Source organism: Salmo trutta, chromosome 37 (assembly GCF_901001165.1).
Source record: "Salmo trutta chromosome 37, fSalTru1.1, whole genome shotgun sequence".
Taxonomy (NCBI): Eukaryota; Metazoa; Chordata; class Actinopteri; order Salmoniformes; family Salmonidae; genus Salmo; species Salmo trutta.
In genome coordinates, this window is record NC_042993.1 from 4,325,335 (window position 1) to 4,349,801 (window position 24,467).

The following is a 24,467-nucleotide window of genomic DNA, read 5'->3' on the forward strand; positions in this document are numbered from 1 at the left end:
TGAAAGTCGAGCAATGATTTTGTCAAAGTGGAAATGTTATATTCCCTTCTGCTGTTCAACTGTACAGACGTGTTACACCCTGTTAACAACTAACCTGCTAACCCTGTTAACAACTAACCTGCTGACCCTGTTAACAACTAACCTGCTGACCCTTTTAACAACTAACCTGCTGACCCTTTTAACAACTAACCTGCTGACCCTGTTAACAACTAACCTGCTAACCCTGTTAACAACTAACCTGCTGACCCTGTTAACAACTAACCTGCTGACCCTGATAACAACTAACCTGCTGACCCTGTTAACAACTAACCTGCTGACCCTGATAACAACTAACCTGCTGACTCTGTTAACAACTAACCTGCTGACCCTGTTAACAACTAACCTGCTGACCCTGATAACTAACCTGCTGACCCTGATAACTAACCTGCTAACCCTGTTAACAACTAACCTGCTGACCCTGTTAACAACTAACCTGCTGACCCTGTTAACAACTAACCTGCTGACCCTGTTAACAACTAACCTGCTGACCCTGTTAACAACTAACCTGATAACCCTGTTAACAACTAACCTGCTGACCCTGTTAACAACTAACCTGCTGACCCTGATAACAACTAACCTGCTAACCCTGTTAACAACTAACCTGCTGACCCTGTTAACAACTAACCTGCTAACCCTGTTAACAACTAACCTGCTAACCCTGTTAACAACTAACCTGCTAACCCTGTTAACAACTAACCTGCTGACCCTGTTAACAACTAACCTGCTGACCCTGATAACTAACCTGCTGACCCTGTTAACAACTAACCTGCTGACCCTGATAACAACTAACCTGCTGACCCTGTTAACAACTAACCTGCTAACCCTGTTAACAACTAACCTGCTGACCCTGTTAACAACTAACCTGCTAACCCTGTTAACAACTAACCTGCTAACCCTGTTAACAACTAACCTGCTGACCCTGTTAACAACTAACCTGCTAACCCTGTTAACAACTAACCTGCTGACCCTGTTAACAACTAACCTGCTGACCCTGTTAACAACTAACCTGCTAACTCTGTTAACAACTAACCTGCTGACCCTGTTAACAACTAACCTGCTAACCCTGTTAACAACTAACCTGCTAACCCTGTTAACAACTAACCTGCTAACCCTGTTAACAACTAACCTGCTGACCCTGTTAACAACTAACCTGCTGACCCTGTTAACAACTAACCTGCTAACCCTGTTAACAACTAACCTGCTGACCCTGTTAACAACTAACCTGCTAACCCTGTTAACAACTAACCTGCTGACCCTGTTAACAACTAACCTGCTGACCCTGTTAACAACTAACCTGCTAACCCTGATAACAACTAACCTGCTGACCCTGATAACAACTAACCTGCTGACCCTGATAACAACTAACCTGCTGACCCTGTTAACAAATAACCTGCTGACCCTGTTAACAACTAACCTGCTGACCCTGATAACTAACCTGCTGACCCTGTTAACAACTAACCTGCTGACACTGATAACTAACCTGCTGACCCTGTTAACAACTAACCTGCTGACACTGATAACTAACCTGCTGACCCTAACACGGTTAATTAACATGATATTTGTGTACAAATGGAGGATAGGTAATGAATGCACCTTTAAATATCAAAATGCTTTCCCTCCCCAAATGTGTGCAAATGTAATTATAATAACCAGCAGTGGTTGCCTTCTTCGAAGAAGCGGAATATTTATACCATTATTGCGACTTTGTTAACACTCAATTTAAATGGAGTGTTGTTGTATTGTTACGACATTGCAAATTGCTCAGTAGATGGCACTATAACAAAGTCGATTGAGAAACCGAATGAGTCTTCTGACATAATTTAATATAGCAGTTTTGTTAAGTAGGCAATGCAGCTTCTTAACTTCTACGACAGCAAATTAGAATGCACAAGGTTTTGAATTCCTTACAAAAGTAGGAGAAACTGCATTTTTCCAGTACACATGATTTTGTATCCTTTCTGAAAGCAGGAAGCAGCACACTGTTAATCGCAGTCAGACAGATAACAGCATTTCCTGGGATGGTCAATTGAACTGCATTGTTTACAGAGATGTTTTGATTCTCTTTCGGTGGCTACAAATTCAGTCAAACGAATTTCTTTGGCCCGTGATCTTGGATTAACGATGGACCAACAGGTTGGTGAAGATCATTACTTTGCATTTGAAATAAATCAGTTAAAGACTAACTTTCTGTTTTGACAATTTACATTTTTATATGTAGCTGAGCTACCTTCTATATTTTTACGAAAACATGAATATGCTTTGACGGTGATGTATGCACCGTAGCTATTGATTGACACACAACATGGAATTTGATCATCACATGCTCTTGGCCTATAAAGGTATCTTGGCTCTTTCAGTATGGCGTGTATGGGAAGAGAGCGGAGGTAATCAATGTTGACAAGTTTTCCAGAGACACCAATTCATCAATGGAAACGAAATGCATTGTATGTCAGTCAAAGAGTACTGAACAGGCTGGGAATATGGGGAGGTGGGGGGATGAAGCAGACAAAAGGAGTGTCAGATTTGAGCCTATTTCCCTGTAACACATTCATTTTAGTGCTGCTTCTAATTGTCTAGTTCAGACTACAACTGCAATGGACTTGTGACATAAACCGCTGAAATCACATAAAGCATTTCATGGTTTCAGTTCTACAGCTATAATGACGTGATGCATGTGTAACGCTTGTTGCTCTCATATGCAAAGCTATGCAGGAACTGGTGACGGGTCGCTTTTCAGACAGCCCATTAGAAAACCACGCCTCTATTGTAGATGCCAAAGGGATATGAGTGCAGTTACCAAGTTTTTTTTATTACATTTATTTATTTTTATCTAAAAAGGCACTTATTTTCAATACAGTAGCACTAGGCCACCCACCCATCAAAGTGAACTGTGCCACTCCTCAATAGAGTTTTCTCAGTGACCTATTAAAGGGTATCTCCATCTTCAGCACACATGAATCCAATTTGTCCAGAAATTCCCCTCAAGCAGGGAAATTCAATTAAAGTTGGTTTATCGTGTATCTCCTGAGGTGGCTGCCTTTACATGGCTACAGCTGTATGTCCTCCAACTCTGCTTTGTTGTTTGGCGAGGTGATGCTATAGTTGATTTTTGATGACACCTTTTTTAATGGTTTCTCAGAGCAGAGGACGCTCTCTTTAATTTGGTTTGTTGTCCTAGTAGTGATCAGGTGAGCTGTGTTTCAAGCCTGAGCCTCTTGGCTTGTTGTTGTAAATATCTATTAAAAGGTGATATATAATAAGCAGGATGTCATGTGCTCTTTATCTTGTTAGCCAGCTGCTGTGATCAAGGGTATAACAACTTACCCAAATGAACAAGCTAAGGAGTGTGACTTATGTTTCTGAAGAACAATCTATTTCTGTCTCTCGCCCTCTTTCTCTGTCTCTCTCTCTCCCTCTCTCTCTCTCTCGCTTGCTCCTCCAAAGTACAAATTCCATGCTTGGATATGATTCCACCATTTGTGAGCCTGATGTACAGAGGAGGAAAGACATGTTCTGATGGCAGACCATCTTCCCTCAGGGTTACTGGAAGCATGTGTTGTCGTCGGAGCCTCTGGGGATAAACTCAAGAATGTCTACCAGGTAATACCAATCAGCAAATGTATTTTTTAATACAGAGCTTATTAGAGAGATGAGCTAGATCGTTGATTAGAAATGTAAAATGGAGGTTAGCATGGATTGTTCTGTTTAGTCTCTACAGCAGGGCAACACGACAACAGACATCCTTTCTTTAGACCCAGAGGTCTTGCAAGTCCACGTGCCTCCATTTGTGACCAAAGAGAATGCAGATGAGTCTGGTGTCCCCAGAACCTTCAGTCAAGTCCAGTGCAGACGGTCCTTCATCAAGAAGAAGGAGAGGCCAGTGGTGGCTCCTAGTGGCCCTGGAGGGGCCGGGAGCAGTGAGGGGGCCACTGTCACGGAGGATGTCAGCGTCCCCAAGGACATCGACCTCATGGCCCTGCCCCAACTCTGCTTTCCAGGTAGAGGTATATTGTGAGGCTGATAGCCAGTTAAATGTGTCATTGTTGGGATTATAAAGATGACCTGACTTGAGGTAAACACCATACCAAAATGAAGGCTGACAGACATCCCTATTTACAATGTCATTAAAACATTAGCTTGAAGACATCGCCCAATGCACTGTCAAACAATAGAGAGATACAAATAATCCTTACTTTTCTGAAATCAGGGGGGCTTCAAGTAACAAATGAACCAAAAGAAGAGCGTTTTCACTTTCTAGTCTTCACGGATGTGTTCGGTAACCAAACCCATGGAGTGGTTGTTCAGTGTTGTAGACCATTTCAGGTGGGTGTCTTTCCTTTTTATTCTCCTGCATAAACATGTCATCATTTTCATTATAAAGCTGTGCAAAACAAAACAGTGTTAAGCGCTTTCGCTATGACGCTCCTTCCTGCGAAAGACTCAATGCTCACACAGTTGATTTGTCACTTCTGTCCTCGTAGGAAGGGTCAGTGTTCTATCAGAATGGACACTGGTCGTCCACCAGGACCACTAAGCTCTACACTGCTTATGCCATCTGTGTCATATCCAAGCATCCTTATTACAATGCTCTGAAGGACTGTCTGTCTTGGTAAGGGTCAATACGTATTCACTACAGCCAAATCTGTGTGTTGGCATTTCTTAAATCATTCTCTTCTGTACACTTCCGTAGTTTGCTGGTGCAGCTTAGAACATGCAGGTTGTCTGAAGAGAGGGTGAAGGAATTTGCAGCCAAACTGTCTCTAGTGCCCATTCCACCTCCTGGACAACTACATGTGGTGAGCTGCTTTATGTTATCCAGTCCATCTATCCAAACTGCTAGGCTACCTGAAGTGCCAGCGGTTGGTTGTATTTGAACACCACTCACTCTACATGGACAATGCATTGTTGGGGTTTGATTCCTCCTCGGTCCCTCACGTCTCCCCCTCTCTCCATCCTATGGTCTGAATACAAATGACAAAAGAAGTACAAACTACTACTACCACCACCTCTTTCTTCTTCCTTCTTGTGTACTGATATTGATGATGTGCTCACCCCGACTGTGTCCAGGTGTTCAGCCTGAGACCCCTGATGATCATACTGCCTTCCAGAGAGGACAAGGAACACCCCGCTGTAGACCTGGACCTCCATTTGCCCTTCCTGTGCTTTAGATCCAAACAGATTTTACAGGTGAGTAGAGAGTTATGTTCAGACTGGTAACAGCATTTTCTACGATGAGCCATTCAACTGAAGTGTTTGAAGTGGTGTTTTGACTTCTGCCCTGTCTGGCAACAACTCTGCTTTTTCTGCTCTGCTCTACTCTATTCTTTCTGCTCTACTCTGCTCTACTCTTTCTGCTCTACTCTTTCTGCTCTAGTCTTTCTGCTCTACTCTGTCTGTTCTACTCTACTCTGCTCTTTCTGTTCTACTCTGCTCTTTCTACTCTACTCTACTCTGCTCTTCTCTTTCTGCTCTGCTCTAATCTTTATGCTCTACCCTGCTCTGATCTACTCTTTCGACTCTGTTCTTTCTACTCTGCTCTTTCTGCTCTGTTCTTTCTGCTCAACTCTGCTCTACTCTTCTCTTTCTGCTCTGCTCTTTCTGCTCTACTCTTTCTGCTCTACTCTTTCTATTCTGCTCTACTCTGTTCTACTCTTCTCTTTCTGCTTTACTCTGCTCTTTCTGCTCTGCTCTACTCTGCTCTTTCTGCTCTACTCTTTCTGTTCTACTCTACTCTGCTCTTTCTGCTCTACTTTCTGCTCTAGTCTTTCTGCTCTACTCTGTCTGTTCTACTCTGCTCTTTCTGCTCTACTCTACTCTGCTCTTCTCTTTCTGCTCTGCTCTAATCTTTCTGCTCTACCCTGCTCTGACCTACTCTTTCGACTCTGCTCTTTCTGCTCTGCTCTTTCTGCTCTACTCTTTCTGCTCTACTCTTTCTATTCTGCTCTACTCTGTTCTACTCTTCTCTTTCTGCTTTACTCTGCTCTTTCTGCTCTGCTCTAGTCTTCTCTTTCTGCTCTACTCTTTCTGTTCTACTCTACTCTGCTCTTTCTGCTCTACTCTTTCTGCTCTAGTCTTTCTGCTCTACTCTGTCTGTTCTACTCTGCTCTTTCTGTTCTACTCTGCTCTTTCTACTCTACTCTGCTCTTCTCTTTCTGCTCTGCTCTAATCTTTCTGCTCTACCCTGCTCTGATCTACTCTTTCGACTCTGCTCTTTCTACTCTGCTCTTTCTGCTCTGCTCTGCTCTACTCTGCTCTTTCTGCTCTGCTCTTTCTGCTCTACTCTTTCTGCTCTACTCTTTCTATTCTGCTCTACTCTGTTCTACTCTTCTCTTTCTGCTTTACTCTGCTCTTTCTGCTCTGCTCTAGTCTTCTCTTTCTGCTCTACTCTTTCTGTTCTACTCTACTCTGCTCTTTCTGCTCTACTCTTTCTGCTCTAGTCTTTCTGCTCTACTCTGTCTGTTCTACTCTGCTCTTTCTGTTCTAATCTGCTCTTTCTACTCTACTCTGCTCTTCTCTTTCTGCTCTGCTCTAATCTTTCTGCTCTACCCTGCTCTGATCTACTCTTTCGACTCTGCTCTTTCTACTCTGCTCTTTCTGCTCTGTTCTTTCTGCTCAACTCTGCTCTACTCTGCTCTTTCTGCTCTACTCTTTCTGCTCTACTCTTTCTATTCTGCTCTACTCTGTTCTACTCTGCTCTTTCTGCTCTGCTCTGCTCTACTCTTTTCTGCTCTTTCTGCTCTTTTTGCTGTACTCATCTCTTTCTGCTCTACTCTACTCTGCTCTTCCTGCTCTACTCTTCTCTTTCTGCTCTACTATACTCTGCTCTGCTCTTTCTACCCTGCTCTCCTCTCCTCTTGTTCTATTGACCCCTGGCCCTGTGTTGGTTTGCCCAGATCATCACTGGTATTCTGATGGAGCAGAGAGTAGTGTTCTTCTCAGCTGACTGGGCCCGCCTCACCCTGGTGGCAGAGTGTTTCATGCTCTACATCCACCCCCTCCACTGGCAGCACCCCTACGTGCCCATCCTCTCAGCCCAGATGCTGGACTTCGTCATGGCTCCCACCGCCTTCCTCATGGGCTGCCACCTCAACCACTTTGAGGAGGTCGCTGCGGTAGGAGGCTTTGTATTAGTAGTAGTAGTTTCTTTATTGCAACCTTGGTACATCCTTTATATAACCATGGTTATGTCTGTTATTTGATGTCGGACAACAATATGATTTTCATGATGTCGTTGCGTCAAGTGTCCAACTGTCCATAGACAGTGTTTAGACCTACTGCTTGGTTGTACTGTCTTGTTCCGTTTCCAAACAGTTGAAATGTCATAGCAGTTGGAGAAAGGAAAGCTTTGACTTTTGAATGTTTTTGGAACTCTCTTCTATTCTCTGTGACAGGAAACAGACGACCTGATCTTGATTAATATTGATGATGGAACAGTGTCTTCCTCCTGCTCAGAGACTGTTGACCTACCAGACGTCCCCTTCGCTTCGGCAGAGTGTTTTACCAAGCGGTAGGACACCCCCTCAAATGGCACCCTGTTCCCTATATAGTGCACTACTTGGGAATAATGTACTACTTATGGGCCCTGTTAAAAGGTAGTGCACCATATAGGGAATAGGGTGCCATTTGAGAATCAAATCAAATTGTATTCGTCACATGGTTCGGGCCCTTCCCAACAAGTGTTGACTAACAGTGAAATGTTTACTTGCGGGCCCTTCCCAACAAGTGTTGACTAACAGTGAAATGCTTACTTGCGGGCCCTTCCCAACAAGTGTTGACTAACAGTGAAATGTTTACTTGCGGGCCCTTCCCAACAAGTGTTGACTAACAGTGAAATGCTTACTTGCGGGCCCTTCCCAACAAGTGTTGACTAACAGTGAAATGCTTACTTGCGGGCCCTTCCCAACAAGTGTTGACTAACAGTGAAATGCTTACTTGCGGGCCCTTCCCAACAAGTGTTGACTAACAGTGAAATGCTTACTTGCGGGCCCTTCCCAACAAGTGTTGACTAACAGTGAAATGTTTACTTGCGGGCCCTTCCCAACAAGTGTTGACTAACAGTGAAATGCTTACTTGCGGGCCCTTCCCAACAAGTGTTGACTAACAGTGAAATGCTTACTTGCGGGCCCTTCCCAACAAGTGTTGACTAACAGTGAAATGCTTACTTGCGGGCCCTTCCCAACAATGCAGAGAGAACAATGTAGAACAAAAGAATAACAGGAGGAATACATAGACAATGCAGACTATGTGCTCTGGTTTGTGGAATACATAGACAATGCAGACTATGTGCTCTGGTCTGTGGAATACATAGACAATGCAGACTATGTGCTCTGGTCTGTGCTGAAGCTCCCTACAACTGAAATGACACATCCATTGTCTCAATAACACAGAATGAGGTTATTGAGAGGTAGAATATCACATCAGTTATCACTCACAGTCATGCTTAAATAACGTTGTTTTTGTGGCAGTGAGTGAACAACAGTTTCTCCTCCTGCTGCTCTACAGGAGGAAGGGCCTCCAGCTACAATATGATCTAGAGGTGTGTCACCAAGGGGCCGGCACAGACGTTAATGAGATGCGCATGCTGAGAAGACAATGGCAGCAGAACCTGAACTGGGAAATACAGAAGGTTACCTTGGAGCTCATTGTCAACATGTTCAGGTCAGTCGTGCTGTTCACACTCTCTTTCTGAGGTGCAGGGCTTAAAGTATGACATCATCATACACATCGGGTGGACTTCCTGCTTACAGACATCAACAAGTGAATTCAAATCTATCAATACTGCTCTCCCTTGAGCAGTGCCCACACTGGAAAGAGCCAATAGTGGCATATGTTTGTTGGTGTTGTATCTGTAAGGAGGAAGTCAACCCGGTAAGGTGTAGGAAGATGTTATATTTCCTTGTCTTTAAAGGCACTAATTAGCCTGTGTATTAATGGTCCGCCGCATTTCTGCCTTTCATCAGGGATGTCAGTGGTCACCTGAACTATGAACACAGAGTGTTTAACAGTGAAGAGTTCCTGAAGACCAGAGAGCTAGCTGACCAACCCTTCTATAAAAAGGTACATGTTGAAGTAGCCTCTCAGATCACGATCACTATAAAGAGTACGGTTGATTCCTACATTCAGTTTATACATGTGTATCCGTATAGGTCTTGGAGACACACATCTTTCATTCATTCCTGAAGGACCGCCTCAATAGGGAGATGGATGCTTTCACTCGCATGGAAGTCAACACTCTCTCAGAGACACAGAAGTAAGCTCTCACTTACAATATCCCTTTCCTGCGTATCCCTTCCCCTACCCTCCAGCTCACTTTTCTCCCTGGTGGGTACAGTGATGGTTAGAACGAAGCCTGAGTTATGGCACCACTGCTAACCTGCATGGACATGTTATGGAATTCAGTCCAATTATTAATTTATACAACATACCGCTGCAAACCTGCTTTGTTAACATCAAAGGAAGAGTTTCTCCACAAGTCTGATCCAGTTATCCAGTCTGTTGGATGTTGTATTGTTGTTGAATATTTGAATGTACAGCAGAGTGGTTTTTCTCAAACCTCTCTTCCAGAACCCCCATCCATTTACAGTGTTTGAGAGCTTCGATGATTAGTTGACCAGTTAGCCTTGGTGATTAGTTGACCAGTTAGGCTTGGTGATTAGTTGACCAGTTAGGCTTGGTGATTAGTTGACCAGTTAGGCTTGGTGATTAGTTGACCAGTTAGCCTTGGTGATTAGTTGACCAGTTAGGCTTGGTGATTAGTTGACCAGTTAGCCTTGGTGATTAGTTGACCAGTTAGGCTTGGTGATTAGTTGACCAGTTAGGCTTGGTGATTAGTTGACCAGTTAGCCTTGGTGATTAGTTGACCAGTTAGGCTTGGTGATTAGTTGACCAGTTAGCCTTGGTGATTAGTTGACCAGTTAGCCTTGATGATTAGTTGACCAGTTAGCCTTGGCAATTAGTTGACCAGTTAGGCTTGGCGATTAGTTGACCAGTTAGGCTTGGTGATTAGTTGACCAGTTAGCCTTGGTGATTAGTTGACCAGTTAGGCTTGGTGATTAGTTGACCAGTTAGCCTTGGTGATTAGTTGACCAGTTAGCCTTGGTGATTAGTTGACCAGTTAGGCTTGGTGATTAATTGACCAGTTAGGCTTGATGATTAGTTGACCAGTTAGGCTTGGTGATTAGTTGACCAGTTAGGCTTGGTGATTAGTTGACCAGTTAGGCTTGGCGATTAGTTGACCAGTTAGCCTTGACGATTGGTTGACCAGTTAGCCTTGGTGATTAGTTGACCAGTTAGCCTTGGTGATTAGTTGACCAGTTAGCCTTGGCGATTAGTTGACCAGTTAGCCTTGGCGATTAGTTGACCAGTTAGCCTTGGCGATTAGTTGACCAGTTAGCCTTAACGATTGGTTGACCAGTTAGCCTTGGTGATTAGTTGACCAGTTAGGCTTGGCGATTAGTTGACCAGTTAGCCTTGGTGATTAGTTGACCAGTTAGGCTTGGCGATTAGTTGACCAGTTAGCCTTGGTGATTAGTTGACCAGTTAGGCTTGGTGATTAGTTGACCAGTTAGCCTTGGTGATTAGTTGACCAGTTAGGCTTGGCGATTAGTTGACCAGTTAGCCTTGGCGATTAGTTGACCAGTTAGGCTTGGTGATTAGTTGACCAGTTAGGCTTGGTGATTAGTTGACCAGTTAGGCTTGGTGATTAGTTGACCAGTTAGGCTTGGCGATTAGTTGACCAGTTAGGCTTGGTGATTAGTTGACCAGTTAGGCTTGGTGATTAGTTGACCAGTTAGGCTTGGTGATTAGTTGACCAGTTAGCCTTGATGATTAGTTAACCAGTTAGTGCTGGAATAGATCAAATAAGTGAAAGAGACTGGCTAGGGATACTGGAGGAGCAATTTTGGAAATTATTGAATTCTGTTACATAGCACCCCACTGCAAACATGCTATATATATGGCTGGGGGAGACTCAGTGAGAGGTTTAAGGTCTTGTATGGTGTTCGGGGTCTTGTTTGGTGTTCGGGGTCTTGTTTGGTATTCGGGGTTTTGTATGGTATTTAGGGTCTTGTATGGTACTCAGTCCTGTATGTATATTAGGGTATTGTATGGTATTTAGGGTCTTGTATGGTATACAGTCCTGTATGGTATTTAGGGTCTTGTATGGTATACAGTCCTGTATGTATTAGAGGTCGACCGATTATGATTTTTCAATGCCGATACCGATTATTGGGAAACCCCAAAAAAGCCGCTACCGATTAATCGGCCGATTTTAAAAAATATATATATAATAATAAATAAATTGTTAAAAAAATATTTTTTTTTAAATTTATTTATTTGTAATAATGACAATTACAACAATACTGAATGAACACTTATTTTAACTTAATATAATACATCAATAAAATCAATTTAGCCTCAAATAAATAATGAAACATGTTCAATTTGGTTTAAATAATGCAAAAACAAAGTGTTGGAGAAGAAGGTAGAAGTGCAATATGTGCCATGTAAAAAAAGCTAACATTTAAGTTCCTTGCTCAGAACATGAGAACACAATGCCTTCCTCAACATCTTAAATCTTATCTTAAATAAGCATGCCCCATACCAGGAACAGATATAGCCCTTGGTTCTCTCCAGACCTGACTGCCCTTAACCAATACAAAAACATCCTGTGGCGTTCTGCATTAGCATCGAACAGCCCCCGTGATATGCAACTTTTCAGGGAAGTTAGAAACCAATATACACAGGCAGTTAGAAAAGCCAAGGCTAGCTTTTTCAAGCAGAAATTTGCTTCCTGCAACACAAACTCAAAAAAGTTCTGGGACACTGTAAAGTCCATGGAGAATAAGAACACCTCCTCCCAGCGGCCCACTGCACTGAGGATAGGAAACACTGTCACCACCGATAAATCCACTATAATTGAGAATTTCAATAAGCATTTTTCTACGGCTGGCCATGCTTTCCACCTGGCTACCCCTACTCCGGTTAACAGCACTGCACCCCCCACAGCAACTCGCCCAAGCCTTCCCTGTTTCTCCTTCTCCCAAATCCATTCAGCTGATGTTCTGAAAGAGCTGCAAAATCTGGACCCCTACAAATCAGCTGGGTTAGAGAATCTGGACCTTTTCTTTCTAAAATTATCTGCCGAAATTGTTGCAACCCCTATTACTAGCCTGTTCAACCTCTCTTTCGTGTCGTCTGAGATTCCCAAAGATTGGAAAGCAGCTGCGGTCATCCCCCTCTTCAAAGGGGGGGACACTCTTGACCCAAACTGCTACAGACCTATATCTATCCTACCCTGCCTTTCTAAGGTCTTCGAAAGCCAAGTCAACAAACAGATTACCGACCATTTCGAATCCTACTGTACCTTCTCCACTATGCAATATGGCTTCCGAGCTGGTCATGGGTGTACCTCAGCCACGCTCAAGATCCTAAACGATATCGTAACCGCCATCGATAAGAAACAATACTGTGCTGCCGTATTCATTGACCTGGCCAAGGCTTTCGACTCTGTCAATCACCACATCCTCATCGGCACACTCAATAGCCCTTATCTCAGCTCACTGGTCACCATAGCAGCACCCACCTGTAGCACACGCTCCAGCAGGTATATCTCTCTGGTCACCCCCAAAGCCAATTCCTCCTTTGGCCGTCTCTCTTTCCAGTTCTCTGCTGCCAATGACTGGAACGAACTACAAAAATCTCTGAAACTGGAAACACTTATCTCCCTCACTAGCTTTAAGCACCAGCTGTCAGAGCAGCTCACAGATCACTGCACCTGTACATATCCCATCTATAATGTAGCCCAAACAACTACCTCTTCCCCTACTGTATTTATTTATTTATTTTGCTCCTTTGCACCCCATTATTTATATTTCTACTTTGCACTTTCTTCCACTACAAATCTACCATTCCAGTGTTTTACTTGCTATATTGTATTTACTTTGCCACCATGGCCTTTTTTGCCTTTACCTCCCTTATTTCACCTCATTTGCTCACATTGTATATAGACTTATTTTTCTACTGTATTATTGACTGTATGTTTGTTTTACTCCATGTGTAACTCTGTGTTGTTGTATGTTGTCGAACTGCTTTGCTTTATCTTGGCCAGGTCGTAATTGTAAATGAGAACTTGTTCTCAACTTGCCTACCTGGTTAAATAAAGGTGAAATAAAATAAATATGAAAGCTGGTGGTTCCTTTTAACATGAGTCTTCAATATTCCCAGGTAAGAAGTTTTAGGTTGTGGTTATTATAGGAATTATAGGACTATTTCTCTCTATACGATTTGTATTTCATATACCTTTGACTATTGGATGTTCTTATAGGCACTTTATTATTGCCAGTGTAACAGTATAGCTTCCGTCCCTTTCCTTGCTCCTACCTGGGCTCGAACCAGGAACACATCGACAACAGCCACCCTCGAAGCAGCGTTACCCATGCAGAGCAAGGGGAACAACTACTCCAAGTCTCAGAGCGAGTGACGTTTGAAACGCTATTAGCGCGCACCCCGCTAACAAGCTAGCCATTTCACATCGGTTACACCAGCCTAATCTCGGGAGTTGATGGGCTTGAAGTCATAAACAGCACAATGCTTGAAGCATTGCGAAGAGCTGCTGGCAAGACGCACGAAAGTGCTGTTTGAATGAATGCTTACGAGCCTGCTGGTGCCTACCATTGCTCAGTCAGACAGCTCTATCAAATCATAGACTTAATTATAACATAACACACAGAAATACGAGCCTTTGGTCATTAAAATGGTCGAATCCGGAAACTAACATTTCGAAAACAAAACGTTTATTCTTTCAGTGAAATACGTAACCGTTCCGTATTTTATCTAACGGATGGCATCCCTAAGTCTAAATATTGCTGTTACATTGTACAACCTTCAATGTTATGTCATAATTATGTACAATTCTGGCAAATTAATTACAGCCTTTATTAGGAATAAATGGACTTCACACAGTTCGCAATGAGCCAGGCGGCCCAAACTGCTGCATATACCCTGACTGCTTGCACGGAACGCAAGAGAAGTGACACAATTTCCCTAGTTATAAGAAAGGCATTGATGTTTATGGTTAGGTACATTGGTGCAACGACAGTGCTTTTTTAGCAAATGCGCTTGTTAAATCATCACCCGTTTGTCGATGTAGGCTGTGATTCAATGAGAAATTAACAGGCACCGCATCGATTATATGCAACGCAGGACACGCTAGATAAACTAGTAATATCATCAACCATGTGTAGTTAACTAGTGATTATGTTAAGATTGATTGTTTTTATAAGATAAGTTTAATGCTAGCTAGCAACTTACCTTGGCTTCTTGCTGCCCTCGCGTAACAGGTAGTCAGCCTGCCACGCAGGCTCCTCGTGGAGTGCAATGTAAGGCAGGTGGTTAGAGCGTTGGACTAGTAACCGGAAGGTTGCAAAAACCAATCCCCGAGCTTACAAGGTAAAAATCTGTCATTCTGCCCCTGAACAAGGCAGTTAACCCACCGTTCCTAGGCCGTCATTGAAAATAAGAATGTGTTCTTAACTGACTTGCCTAGTTAAATAAAAAATAAAAAAAATAAATTACAAATCGGCAAATCGGTCTCCAAAAATACCGATTACCGATTGTTATGAAAACTTGAAATCGGCCCTAATTAATCGGCCATTCCAATTAATCGGTCGACCTCTAGTATGTATATTAGGGTATTGTATGGTCCTGTATGGTATTTAGGGTATTGTATGGTACACAGTCCTGTATGTATATTAGGGTATTGTATGGTATACAGTCCTGTTTTATATGTGTCTGATGTCAGAATGAAGGCGATGACAGACAACCCCAGGAGGCCCACCATGCAGGAAATGGCCAGGAAGTATAGCAGTAACCCAGAGAACCGTCTGAACAAGAGGCTGGGGATGAGCCTCCCCAACCTGGGAGAGGAGCGCCACCTCAACCTCCTCAGACAAACCTCCCTCAAGAAGATCATTATCCCTGAAAGTGGTGAGTACACTCTTAAAAAATATGGTTCCAAAGGGTTCTTCGGTTGTCCCCATAGTGTAACCCTTTTTGGTTCTAGGTAGAACACTTTTGGGTTCCATATATAACTCTCTGTTGAAAGGCTTCTACCTGGAACCAAAAAGGGTTTTTCAAGGGGTTCTCCTACCCTTTTAGGTACTAGATAGCAACTTTTTTTTAGGAAGGTTACAAAATTCCAGCAATTTTCCCCAAATTCCCAGGTTTTCCAGAAATCCCAGTTGGAAGATTACTGGAATTAGGATGAAGTAAGCATGAAATCATCCAACCAGGATTTCTGGAAAACCAGATTTTGCAACCCTAGCAGTGGTAGGACTAATAATAGCTACCAACTGATTAACACATATACTGTGATATTAGTAACATTACACGGTTACATTAACATTACTCCGTAACATTATGCACTGTCTAAAGGACTACTCTACATAACACTGTCATAACAAGTCAGGTCTGTTGTCAGCTAATGAGAACTGACTTTACACTGTTATAACACAAATTATTTAGTGTTACGTGGCTCTTATGACAGATGGTTAAAGTAAAGTGTAGGTCATTAGGCCTTGACTTCTGTGAACAAGAAGATTCATCTTAAAGGGAATTTTCACAAATGTTCAACTTCATATTCATCCTCAACTTCAGCATATGTTAAAATGGCGTCTTTCTATGTTCGGTAGTCAAAAAGATAGAGGTAGATAAGTGGTTTTTTTTACCAATTATGAGGAGGCATTACCTACTAATTGTCTCCTAATTGGTTGATAATGTCATTGGAAACATCTTCCTCACTTTTCTTACTACAGAACATAGAAACACGCCATTTTCACATATGTTGATGTTGGGAGGTGTTGGAGATGATGAATATGAAGTAGACCATTTTCGTTTGCAATGTCACTCTTTGTCTTTTTCCACACAGCCTTCAAGATCCCGCCCAAGCCTGTGAAGATCTTCAAGCTGCCAGAATTTCCTCCTCCCATGGTGCACCACCATGTCCAGAACTACTATGGAGAGTTGATCATACTACTGGGGAAGGCCATCTTCTGTGTTCCTCCTGAGAACTCCACCCTCCTGGCCAGGTACTTAGTTTACAACATAGGGATTATTCATTTTATTTAGTCACACTTTAAACACACTACATCTAAAAAATGGCTTTATTGGGCATTTGTAAAGTCCTCATAAAGTGACCGGACCGCCAAGTTTATAAAGGCAATGCTCCTGCTGATAGCAACGAGAGGCACCTGGCGGGCGCATTAGTGTGTGTCCAATCAGTCACAATACGCACTACATACATGCTTCACAAATAATTTATAAGTGAAGTCCTACTACTCTCCATACAACCCTTTCCCTATTTCCAAGGTACTTCTACCTGCGCGGCTTCATGAACACGCTGTGTTCCAAGCGTCTAGATGCCCTCAGCGACTTCCAGAACCTCTACAAGACGGACATCGAGATCTTCCCCACCGACCTGGTGAAGGCGCTAGTGGACTCGCTGCAGAAGGACGAGCGCTCCCAGGCGGACCGGCGACCAGAGCTCAAGCGGCTCATCTTCAAGGTGAAGACAGACAACGAGATGGTGCTGGTCCAAGCTGACAACCACGTGAAGAAGTTTCAGCTCCCTAAGACCCACATGCTGCAGGAGGACTTTGTGAAGCGCATCCAGGAGTCTGGGATTGTGAAAGACGTCGCCACCATCCATAGGTTGTTTGAGGCTCTCACTGTGGGTAAGTTGAGACTTACCATCCATAGGCTGTTTGAGGCTCTCACTGTGGGTAAGTTGAGACTTACCATCCATAGGCTGTTTGAGGCTCTCACTGTGGGTAAGTTGAGACTTACCATCCATAGGCTGTTTGAGGCTCTCACTGTGGGGTAAGTTGAGACTTACCATCCATAGGCTGTTTTTTGGCTCTCATTGTGGGGTAAGTTGAGACTTACCATCCATAGGCTGTTTGAGGCTCTCACTGTGGGGTAAGTTGAGACTTACCATCCATAGGCTGTTTGAGGCTCTCATTGTGGGTAAGTTGAGACTTACCATCCATAGGCTGTTTGAGGCTCTCACTGTGGGTAAGTTGAGACTTACCATCCATAGGCTGTTTGAGGCTCTCACTGTGGGGTAAGTTGAGACTTACATTTTACATTACATTTTACATTTTAGTCAGTTAGCAGACGCTCTTATCCAGAGCGACTTACAGTAGTGAATGCATACATTTCATAAATGTTTTTCCGTACTAGTCCCCCGTGGGAATCGAACCCACAACCCTGGTGTTGCAAACACCATGCTCTACCAACTGAGCCACAGGCTGTTTGAGGCTCTCACTGTGGGTAAGTGACTTAGCGGTCAGGCCTCTCGTTGACAGGACATGGAAATACATGAGCAGTACAGTATGGTTGTACTGTAACAATAAGATCACCCATGATAATAAACAAGTGATTGATCTGTTAATACAGTTTGAAATACAGTACCACTCTGCCTAGGAACCCAGTGTGTATCATCTGATTATCCTTACTTTATTAATAGGATCTTGTAAGAGTGACTTTGGATTCAGTGACTTTGGGTTTGAATTCAGCCATGAGGAGTCCCTCCAAATCAGTATTTTACATTGACTCCTCATTGGATGGTAAGCAAAAGACTGTCCAGTTTGTCTGCAGCATTCCATCGTATGACTGGCCAGCTGGACTCATGTGGCATCTCTTTTATTTTTCTCTCCTTCTTCATCTCTGCTTGGGTTTAACGTTCATTCCATGACATCATACATGAGATGGATGGCTGTTGTTTCATGGGGCGTCTTCAGCTATGGAAAATTTATAAATGTGCTCTTTGCTTTGACAAAACAGTGTTCCTGTTTACAATGGATGCTGTTTGAAGAGGCTTGTTTCTATTGGCTTGTAAGACATGCATGAACATGAAGGTAAAATGGTGGAATGCATTTGCATGGTTTTAATGTGCTTTGATGAGCATGTTCTCCACAGGCTGCTGAGACTTGTCATGCCTTGTTTACATTCACACCACCACTGTCACGTCCTGACCCTAGTAAGATGTCATTTTCTATAGTAGAGTAGGTCAGGGCGTGACAGGGGGTGTTTTGGGTTTTTCTGTGTTTTATATTTCTATGTTTTAGTTCTAGTTTTTCTATTTCTATGTTTGGGTTAATCTCCAATTGGAGGCAGTTGATCCTCGTTGCCTCTGATTGGAGATCATATTTAAGTAGGGGTTTTTCTTCCTGGGTTTTTGTGGGTAGTTGTTTTCTGTTTAGTGTATGTCACCTGACGGAACTGTTGTCGGTCGTTTTGTTGTTTTGTTAAAGTATATTCATTAAAAAGTAAATATGAGCACTACACACGCTGCGCCTTGGTCCCCTTTATACGACCCTTGTTACAACCACTCTTACAACGAATGGCTCCTTGAAGACTGAAGCTTTCTTCTAAGAGAAGGTTACCTCTGTTTCCAGGGTAACAGAAGCAGATTGACGTGGAGGTGTTCCGTGTGTTCTACACCTTCTGTTTCCAGGGCAACAGAAGCAGATTGACCCAGAGGTGTTCCGTGTGTTCTACACCTTCTGGAAAGAGACGGAGGTGGAGGCCCAGGACGTTCACCTGCCAGCTGAGGTCATAGAGCACCTGGACAACAACGAGTGTGTCTACAAGCTGTCCTGCTCCGTCAAAACCAACCAGGGAGTGGGTAAGATCGCCATGACACAGAAGAGGCTCTTCCTGCTCACTGACGGGAGGCCTGGGTTTATCGAGATCACCAAGTTCAAAGACTTAAAGGTGTGGTTACTTTATGTTTAGGCACTAGTAGTAGTACTGTTCAGGGATGAGTTCTCTAAAAGCTTTGTAGTCCTAAAATAATCTTTCACAAATATAGGCAATGGATGAAATATGATCTTAGTGCTATGAAGCTTTTGGAAATTCACTCAGTAATGAATAATACTGAAGGGTACATTGGTATGACTACAGTGTATTGCCTTCAATGTTTGGCTTTGTTCAAATGAAAATCTGCCATGATGACGATGACACATTTGCTATTCCTCTCCTCACATTTCAGTTGAATGCATTCAGTTGTCCAACTGACTAGATATCCCCCTTTCCCTCGTCTCTGTCAGGAGGTGAAAATCTCCTTTGCTCCTTTCCTGCTGCTGAGGATCCCGTCTCTGAAGATCAAGTGCAGTCTGAGGAAGGAGGTGTTTGAGGCCAACCTGAAGTCTGCGTGTGACCTGTGGAATCTCATGGTCAGAGAGATGTGGGCTGGGAGGACGATGGCAGACGACCACAAGGTAGGATATACACCGGATCTCAAAGACTGGTGCTGCATTCAGTAGGGTATAATGTAACCAAGTTGAATTCATTAAACTAACCCCTTCAGCTTGAAATACCCCAACCCGCACCATGGAATTGCTAGCTTTTCGGTGGCGCAGCAAAGCTGTTAAGCAGTGCAGTGACTTCTGTTAAACACTTTGTGGAGGGGGGGAACAAAATGGCGCCGTAGAGAGAACACGGTGTTTCAGCGAGCTCACGCGGTATTCGTAAATTTATATTCTTACATTAATCTCCTAGCTTGAAAAAGTGGTAGAATTGGCTAAATAAGTTACCCTACAATGAGTCTTGGCGACTATTTCTCAAAAATCTCCGACAACATGCCCAACAGAGCTACTAAGAAGTCGACCAAAACCGCCATCCCTGTAGAGGTGCAGGAGGAGCAAGCTAACGTTAGCGAATCTAACAACATTGCGGATCCAGGCACAATGGACCTGGTGATTCAAAGGATGACACATAACATTACTAAAGTGATCGATGTTAAGATAAGAACGGTCCTGGAACCAATAGCAGGCCATTCAGCTGAACTACAGAGGGTTGTCAAACGTGTTGATGAGGCGGAAGGAAGAATTGCTACTGTGGAAACTTCAACTACATCCATGGACACTAAGATAAAAGCACTTGAGAAGCAGGTGCGCGAAATGGCGGAGCACATTGACGACTTGGATAATCGAGGACGCAGATGCAATATCCGTGTTGTGGGACTCCCGGAAAATTCTGAAGGGACACGTTCAGTAAAATGTTTTGAGGAATGGATCCCTGGCTTCCTACAAATGGACACTAAGGCTGGTCGTGTGAAGCTAGACAGAGCACATCGCTCTCAAGCACCGATACCCGGTCCCAATCAGCGCCCACGACCAGTGGTTATAAAGTTCCACAACTTTACCGACAAGCAGCGCGTCATGGATGCGGCTAGAAACATCGGTTCTGACGGTAGTCAACGTAAAGGTCCAAAGGTCTCATTCTTCAATGATTATTCCACAGCGGTTGTACGAAGGCGCAAAGCGTTTGATGAGGTGAAGGCTCGACTCAAGAGAATGAAGATCGACTACGCACTGCTGTACCCGGCCACATTGAAGATTATGGTCAACGGATCGCCTAAAAAACTCTACACATCTGAAGAGGCTGCTGCGTTTATTGACTCTCTCGGGTAAATAACCTTAAGCTGCACCTCCGCAGCATAGGATAACATCTTATTTTATTTTGAATCTGATCATGAAACAGTGATGTAAGTTCTCATGTGCTCCTGTTCAGTAATATTCATATCGGTATTATTTTTCTTGCTAAAGTAACTGCCGCCGTAGCTCAGACTGAGATATGTGTGAACCTATATTGGTGCCCAGGCTTGGTTTTAGGTGGAAGAGCCTCAATCTTCTTCTATTGATTTTAATTTCCACATATATAAAGGATGAGGCTACTGAGTGGCAATGCGGACTTAAGAGTCTACATTGGAAAGTTGAAATCCCCTGCATGTTAGCTAGTGGGAAAACCCCCTTTTGGATTTTTACATGTTTAATTTTTGGGTTTTGTATAGTTCAAGTTCAGGGTTCATATCGTTTGTTTACGCTCAGTGAGATAGAGGAGAGTTCAACACATGGAAAAAGGTACCACCCCATTTTTACAGTAGGATTCAGTCTGGATATTGAATGGTCAAAGCGCAATGGCAGGTAACAGACTACGTGTATGTACATGGAACATTAGAGGGAGCCATAACCCCATTAAAAGGAAGAAGATACTATCCTTTTTGAAAAAAGAAAATATTGATATTGCCCTGTTACAAGAAACCCATTTGAATGATAAGGAGCATCTGAAATTACAACAAGGGGGGTTTGGTCAAGTGTTTTTTCATCATTTACATCCAGAAGTAGAGGTGTAGCAATTCTTGTGAAAAAGAACCTACCACTTAAGGTCTTGAAGTGTGTGAAAGATAAATTGGGTCGCTTTGTTATAATTAATGGTACTTTACAAGGGCAGAGCATTTCCATAATGAATATTTACTTCCCCCCCTGCACACCCCCCTGACTTCCTCACTAAGGTATTTCTAGACTTTTCAGAATTAAACTCAGACACTGCAGTGGTCGGAGGGGATTTTAATTGTTTGTTGAACCCCCTTATTGATAAGCTTCCCAGTGGTATAGCCTCACTCTCTCCTCAAGCTAAGTCACTGACAGCCATTTGTGATGATCTGGGGTATGCTGATGTTTGGAGAGCTTTTCATCCCTCCAACAGAGAGTTCACTTTTTTCTCTGCACCTCATGGATGTCAGACTAGAATAGATAACTTTTTTATGCCCAGGACGTCGCTGCAGTCTGTTTTATCCGCTAGGATAGGAAGCATAGTCATATCTGATCATGCTGAGATGATCCTGGACATAAAACTCAACGGGGCATTCAATCAGTCAAGACATTGGAGGTTGAATACAACCATTCTTAAAGACCATACATTCACATCATATTTTATTACAGAGTTTAAAGCATTTTTCTCTATTAACTCTCAATCAACAGATAACCCCTCACTCCTTTGGGAAACCTGTAAGGCGTACGCCAGGGGTCTGATTATGTCATGCGCAGCCACTAAGAGGCGGAAAAAGCGTGAAAAGCAAAAAACACTAGAGGGTGAATTGGGAACTAAAGAGAAGGACTACATTAAAACTCCCACTCCTGCCCTATTAAAGGAAATAGCAGTCATTAGATCAACGCTGGACTCCCTCCTAACACAGGACGCTGAAAAGAAAATGAGATTTGTCAAGCAAAAGCTATATGAACATGGCGATAAGCCAGGAAAGTACTTGGCGTACCTAGCTAAAAAGAGAGCTGACTCACAGTCAATTGCGGCTATTACTGATTCTGATGGCAATCATTTATATGAAAATAAATTGATAAATGACTCATTTAAGACATTTTATGCAAATCTTTACGCCTCAGAACTGCCAAATGACGCACCCAAGTTAATGGAGAACTTCTTTTCTAAGATTGAGCTCCCTACTATCTCCGAAGAACAGAAGTCTCTCCTTAATGCCCCTATTACTGAGGAAGAGATAATGTCCGCAATTAAGAATCTGCAAAATGGTAAGGCCCCAGGACCGGACGGGTTTTGTAGTGAGTTCTATAAAGAGTTCCATGGCCTGATCCTTGAGCCATTGCGTGATATGTTTAACCACTCATTTTCAAATGACCAGCTCCCCCAAACGCTGCGAGAAGCCAACATATCACTTATTCTCAAAAAGGGAAAATGTCCGGAGTCTTGTTCCTCGTACAGACCAATTTCCCTTCTGAATGTGGATAGAAAATTGCTTTCTAAAATTCTAGCCACAAGATTAGAGGACTCACTGCCACTAATTGTGAAAGGAGACCAAACTGGCTTCATTAAGGGACGTAGGTCATGTAACAATGTCAGACGGCTCCTGAATGTAATTGAAGTCTACCAACAAAGTGCTATGGATGGTCTTGTGCTCTCCCTAGATGCTGAGAAAGCATTTGATCGTGTGGAGTGGTCTTACCTATTCTTTGCTCTAAATAAATTCGGTCTGGGGGACAACTTTATAAAATGGGTGAAAGTTTTATATGATGATCCTCAGGCTGCTGTCCTTACTAATGGACTACGGTCAAATAGCTTCTCTATACACAGAGGTACCAGACAGGGCTGTCCTCTGTCCCCCCTCCTATTTGCACTTGTTATGGAACCACTGGCCGAGGCCATCAGGGTAACGCCTGCTATACAGGGGCTGCTCATTGGTGATGTTCACCATAAAATAAGCTTGTATGCTGATGATGTCCTGATATTTATTTCTAATCCCGAGACTTCAATCACATCTCTGATTAACACTATTGAGTTATTCAGCGAATTCTCAGGCTACAAGATTAACCTAACTAAATCAGAGGCTATGCCACTTGGTAACCTTCACTCTGTACCTAACACTTCTCCCCCCTTCCCTTTTAAATGGTCTCCCTCAGGTTTTACGTATCTGGGTATATTTGTAACTCCTAAATTCCAACAAATGTACAAAGCCAATTTTGTTCCCTTGTTTGACACAATAAGACAGGATCTGGAGCGCTGGAACTCTCTTCCGATTTCATGGTTGCGTAGAATATCCCTCTTGAAAATGAACATTTTACCTAGGCTACTTTACCCAATCCAAATGATCCCAGTATTACTCTCCAATAAGGTAATAAAGGATGTAAATGGATGGCTAAGTTCCTTTATATGGAGTAAACGCAAGCCAAGACTTAAGATGGCAATATTACAGCTGCCAAATTCTATGGGTGGCTTGGATCTACCCAATATCAGGCTCTATCAGTGGTGTGCCCACCTATGTTATATCTCAGACTGGATCACAAACGATGACTCCTCTATTTGGTTAGACATTGAGACTTCTCTTTCAAATACCCTTTACAGGACCTTTTGTTTTTCTCAAGTTTCAAGTCTGTAAAAGATCCCTGTAACAACCCCATTACTCTTAACTCACTCAAAGTATGGAGGTCAGTTCAACGTTTCCTGGGAAGGTCCAAACTAACCTCTGCTCTTACCCCAATTCTTAACAACCCAGATTTTGTCCCAGGATTGCTGGATGCTGGCTTTAACGTTTGGCTTAATAAGGGCATACGCAGACTAAATGACTTATTTGCGGATAAGATTTTATTGTCATTTGAGCAGATGGTCGAGAAATATCAACTCCCAAAGCAGGACTTTTTCCGTTTCCTACAAGTAAGACACTATATTCTGAAGAGCACCACCTTAATTGGTAACCCTGATATGTCCGTCATTGAAAGAATGCTTTTTTCCCCACAAAGGAAAATGTCTGGAAGTCTGTTTTATGATGCTTTAAGGTCCTTTTCCGCTGTCGACACACAGAGGGTGAAACAAGTGTGGGAGAAAGAACTGTCTGTTACCATTGACGAAGAGACATTTGGAAATATGCAAAAACAATATCTATATGTAATCGTACTAGAGCAATTCAATTAAGAATAATACACAGATTGCATATATCCCCAAATCGCAGACATGCATTTAGCCCCGCTTCCTCCTCTCCTCAGTGTCTCAAATGTAAAACTGATACAGGCACCCTAACACATTGTTTATGGTCATGTCCCAAAATACAAAGATATTGG

At 43.0% G+C, this 24,467-nt stretch overlaps 1 protein-coding gene across 5 annotated transcripts in view; it reads left to right on the top strand.

Annotated features, from left to right (window-relative positions):
- The first annotated feature begins 1,509 nt into the window (after positions 1-1,509).
- The window catches only part of LOC115176610 (DENN domain-containing protein 3-like), a 38,523-nt gene continuing 15,565 nt past the window's right edge, over positions 1,510-24,467 (top strand). For all 5 annotated transcript variants that reach the window (XR_003872250.1, XM_029736710.1, XM_029736711.1 and 2 more), the window contains exons 1-17: positions 1,510-2,172; positions 3,484-3,639; positions 3,749-4,037; positions 4,247-4,362; positions 4,521-4,648; positions 4,730-4,835; positions 5,107-5,226; positions 6,933-7,151; positions 7,431-7,546; positions 8,542-8,697; positions 9,000-9,096; positions 9,186-9,289; positions 14,840-15,024; positions 15,965-16,124; positions 16,405-16,769; positions 18,554-18,813; positions 19,149-19,319. Coding sequence is in view for 4 of the 5 variants with exons in the window: in XM_029736710.1 (XP_029592570.1) it covers positions 3,556-3,639; positions 3,749-4,037; positions 4,247-4,362; positions 4,521-4,648; positions 4,730-4,835; positions 5,107-5,226; positions 6,933-7,151; positions 7,431-7,546; positions 8,542-8,697; positions 9,000-9,096; positions 9,186-9,289; positions 14,840-15,024; positions 15,965-16,124; positions 16,405-16,769; positions 18,554-18,813; positions 19,149-19,319 (2,676 nt within the window). In the remaining variant the exon portion in view is untranslated. The remainder of the gene's footprint in view (positions 2,173-3,483; positions 3,640-3,748; positions 4,038-4,246; positions 4,363-4,520; positions 4,649-4,729; positions 4,836-5,106; positions 5,227-6,932; positions 7,152-7,430; positions 7,547-8,541; positions 8,698-8,999; positions 9,097-9,185; positions 9,290-14,839; positions 15,025-15,964; positions 16,125-16,404; positions 16,770-18,553; positions 18,814-19,148; positions 19,320-24,467) is intronic.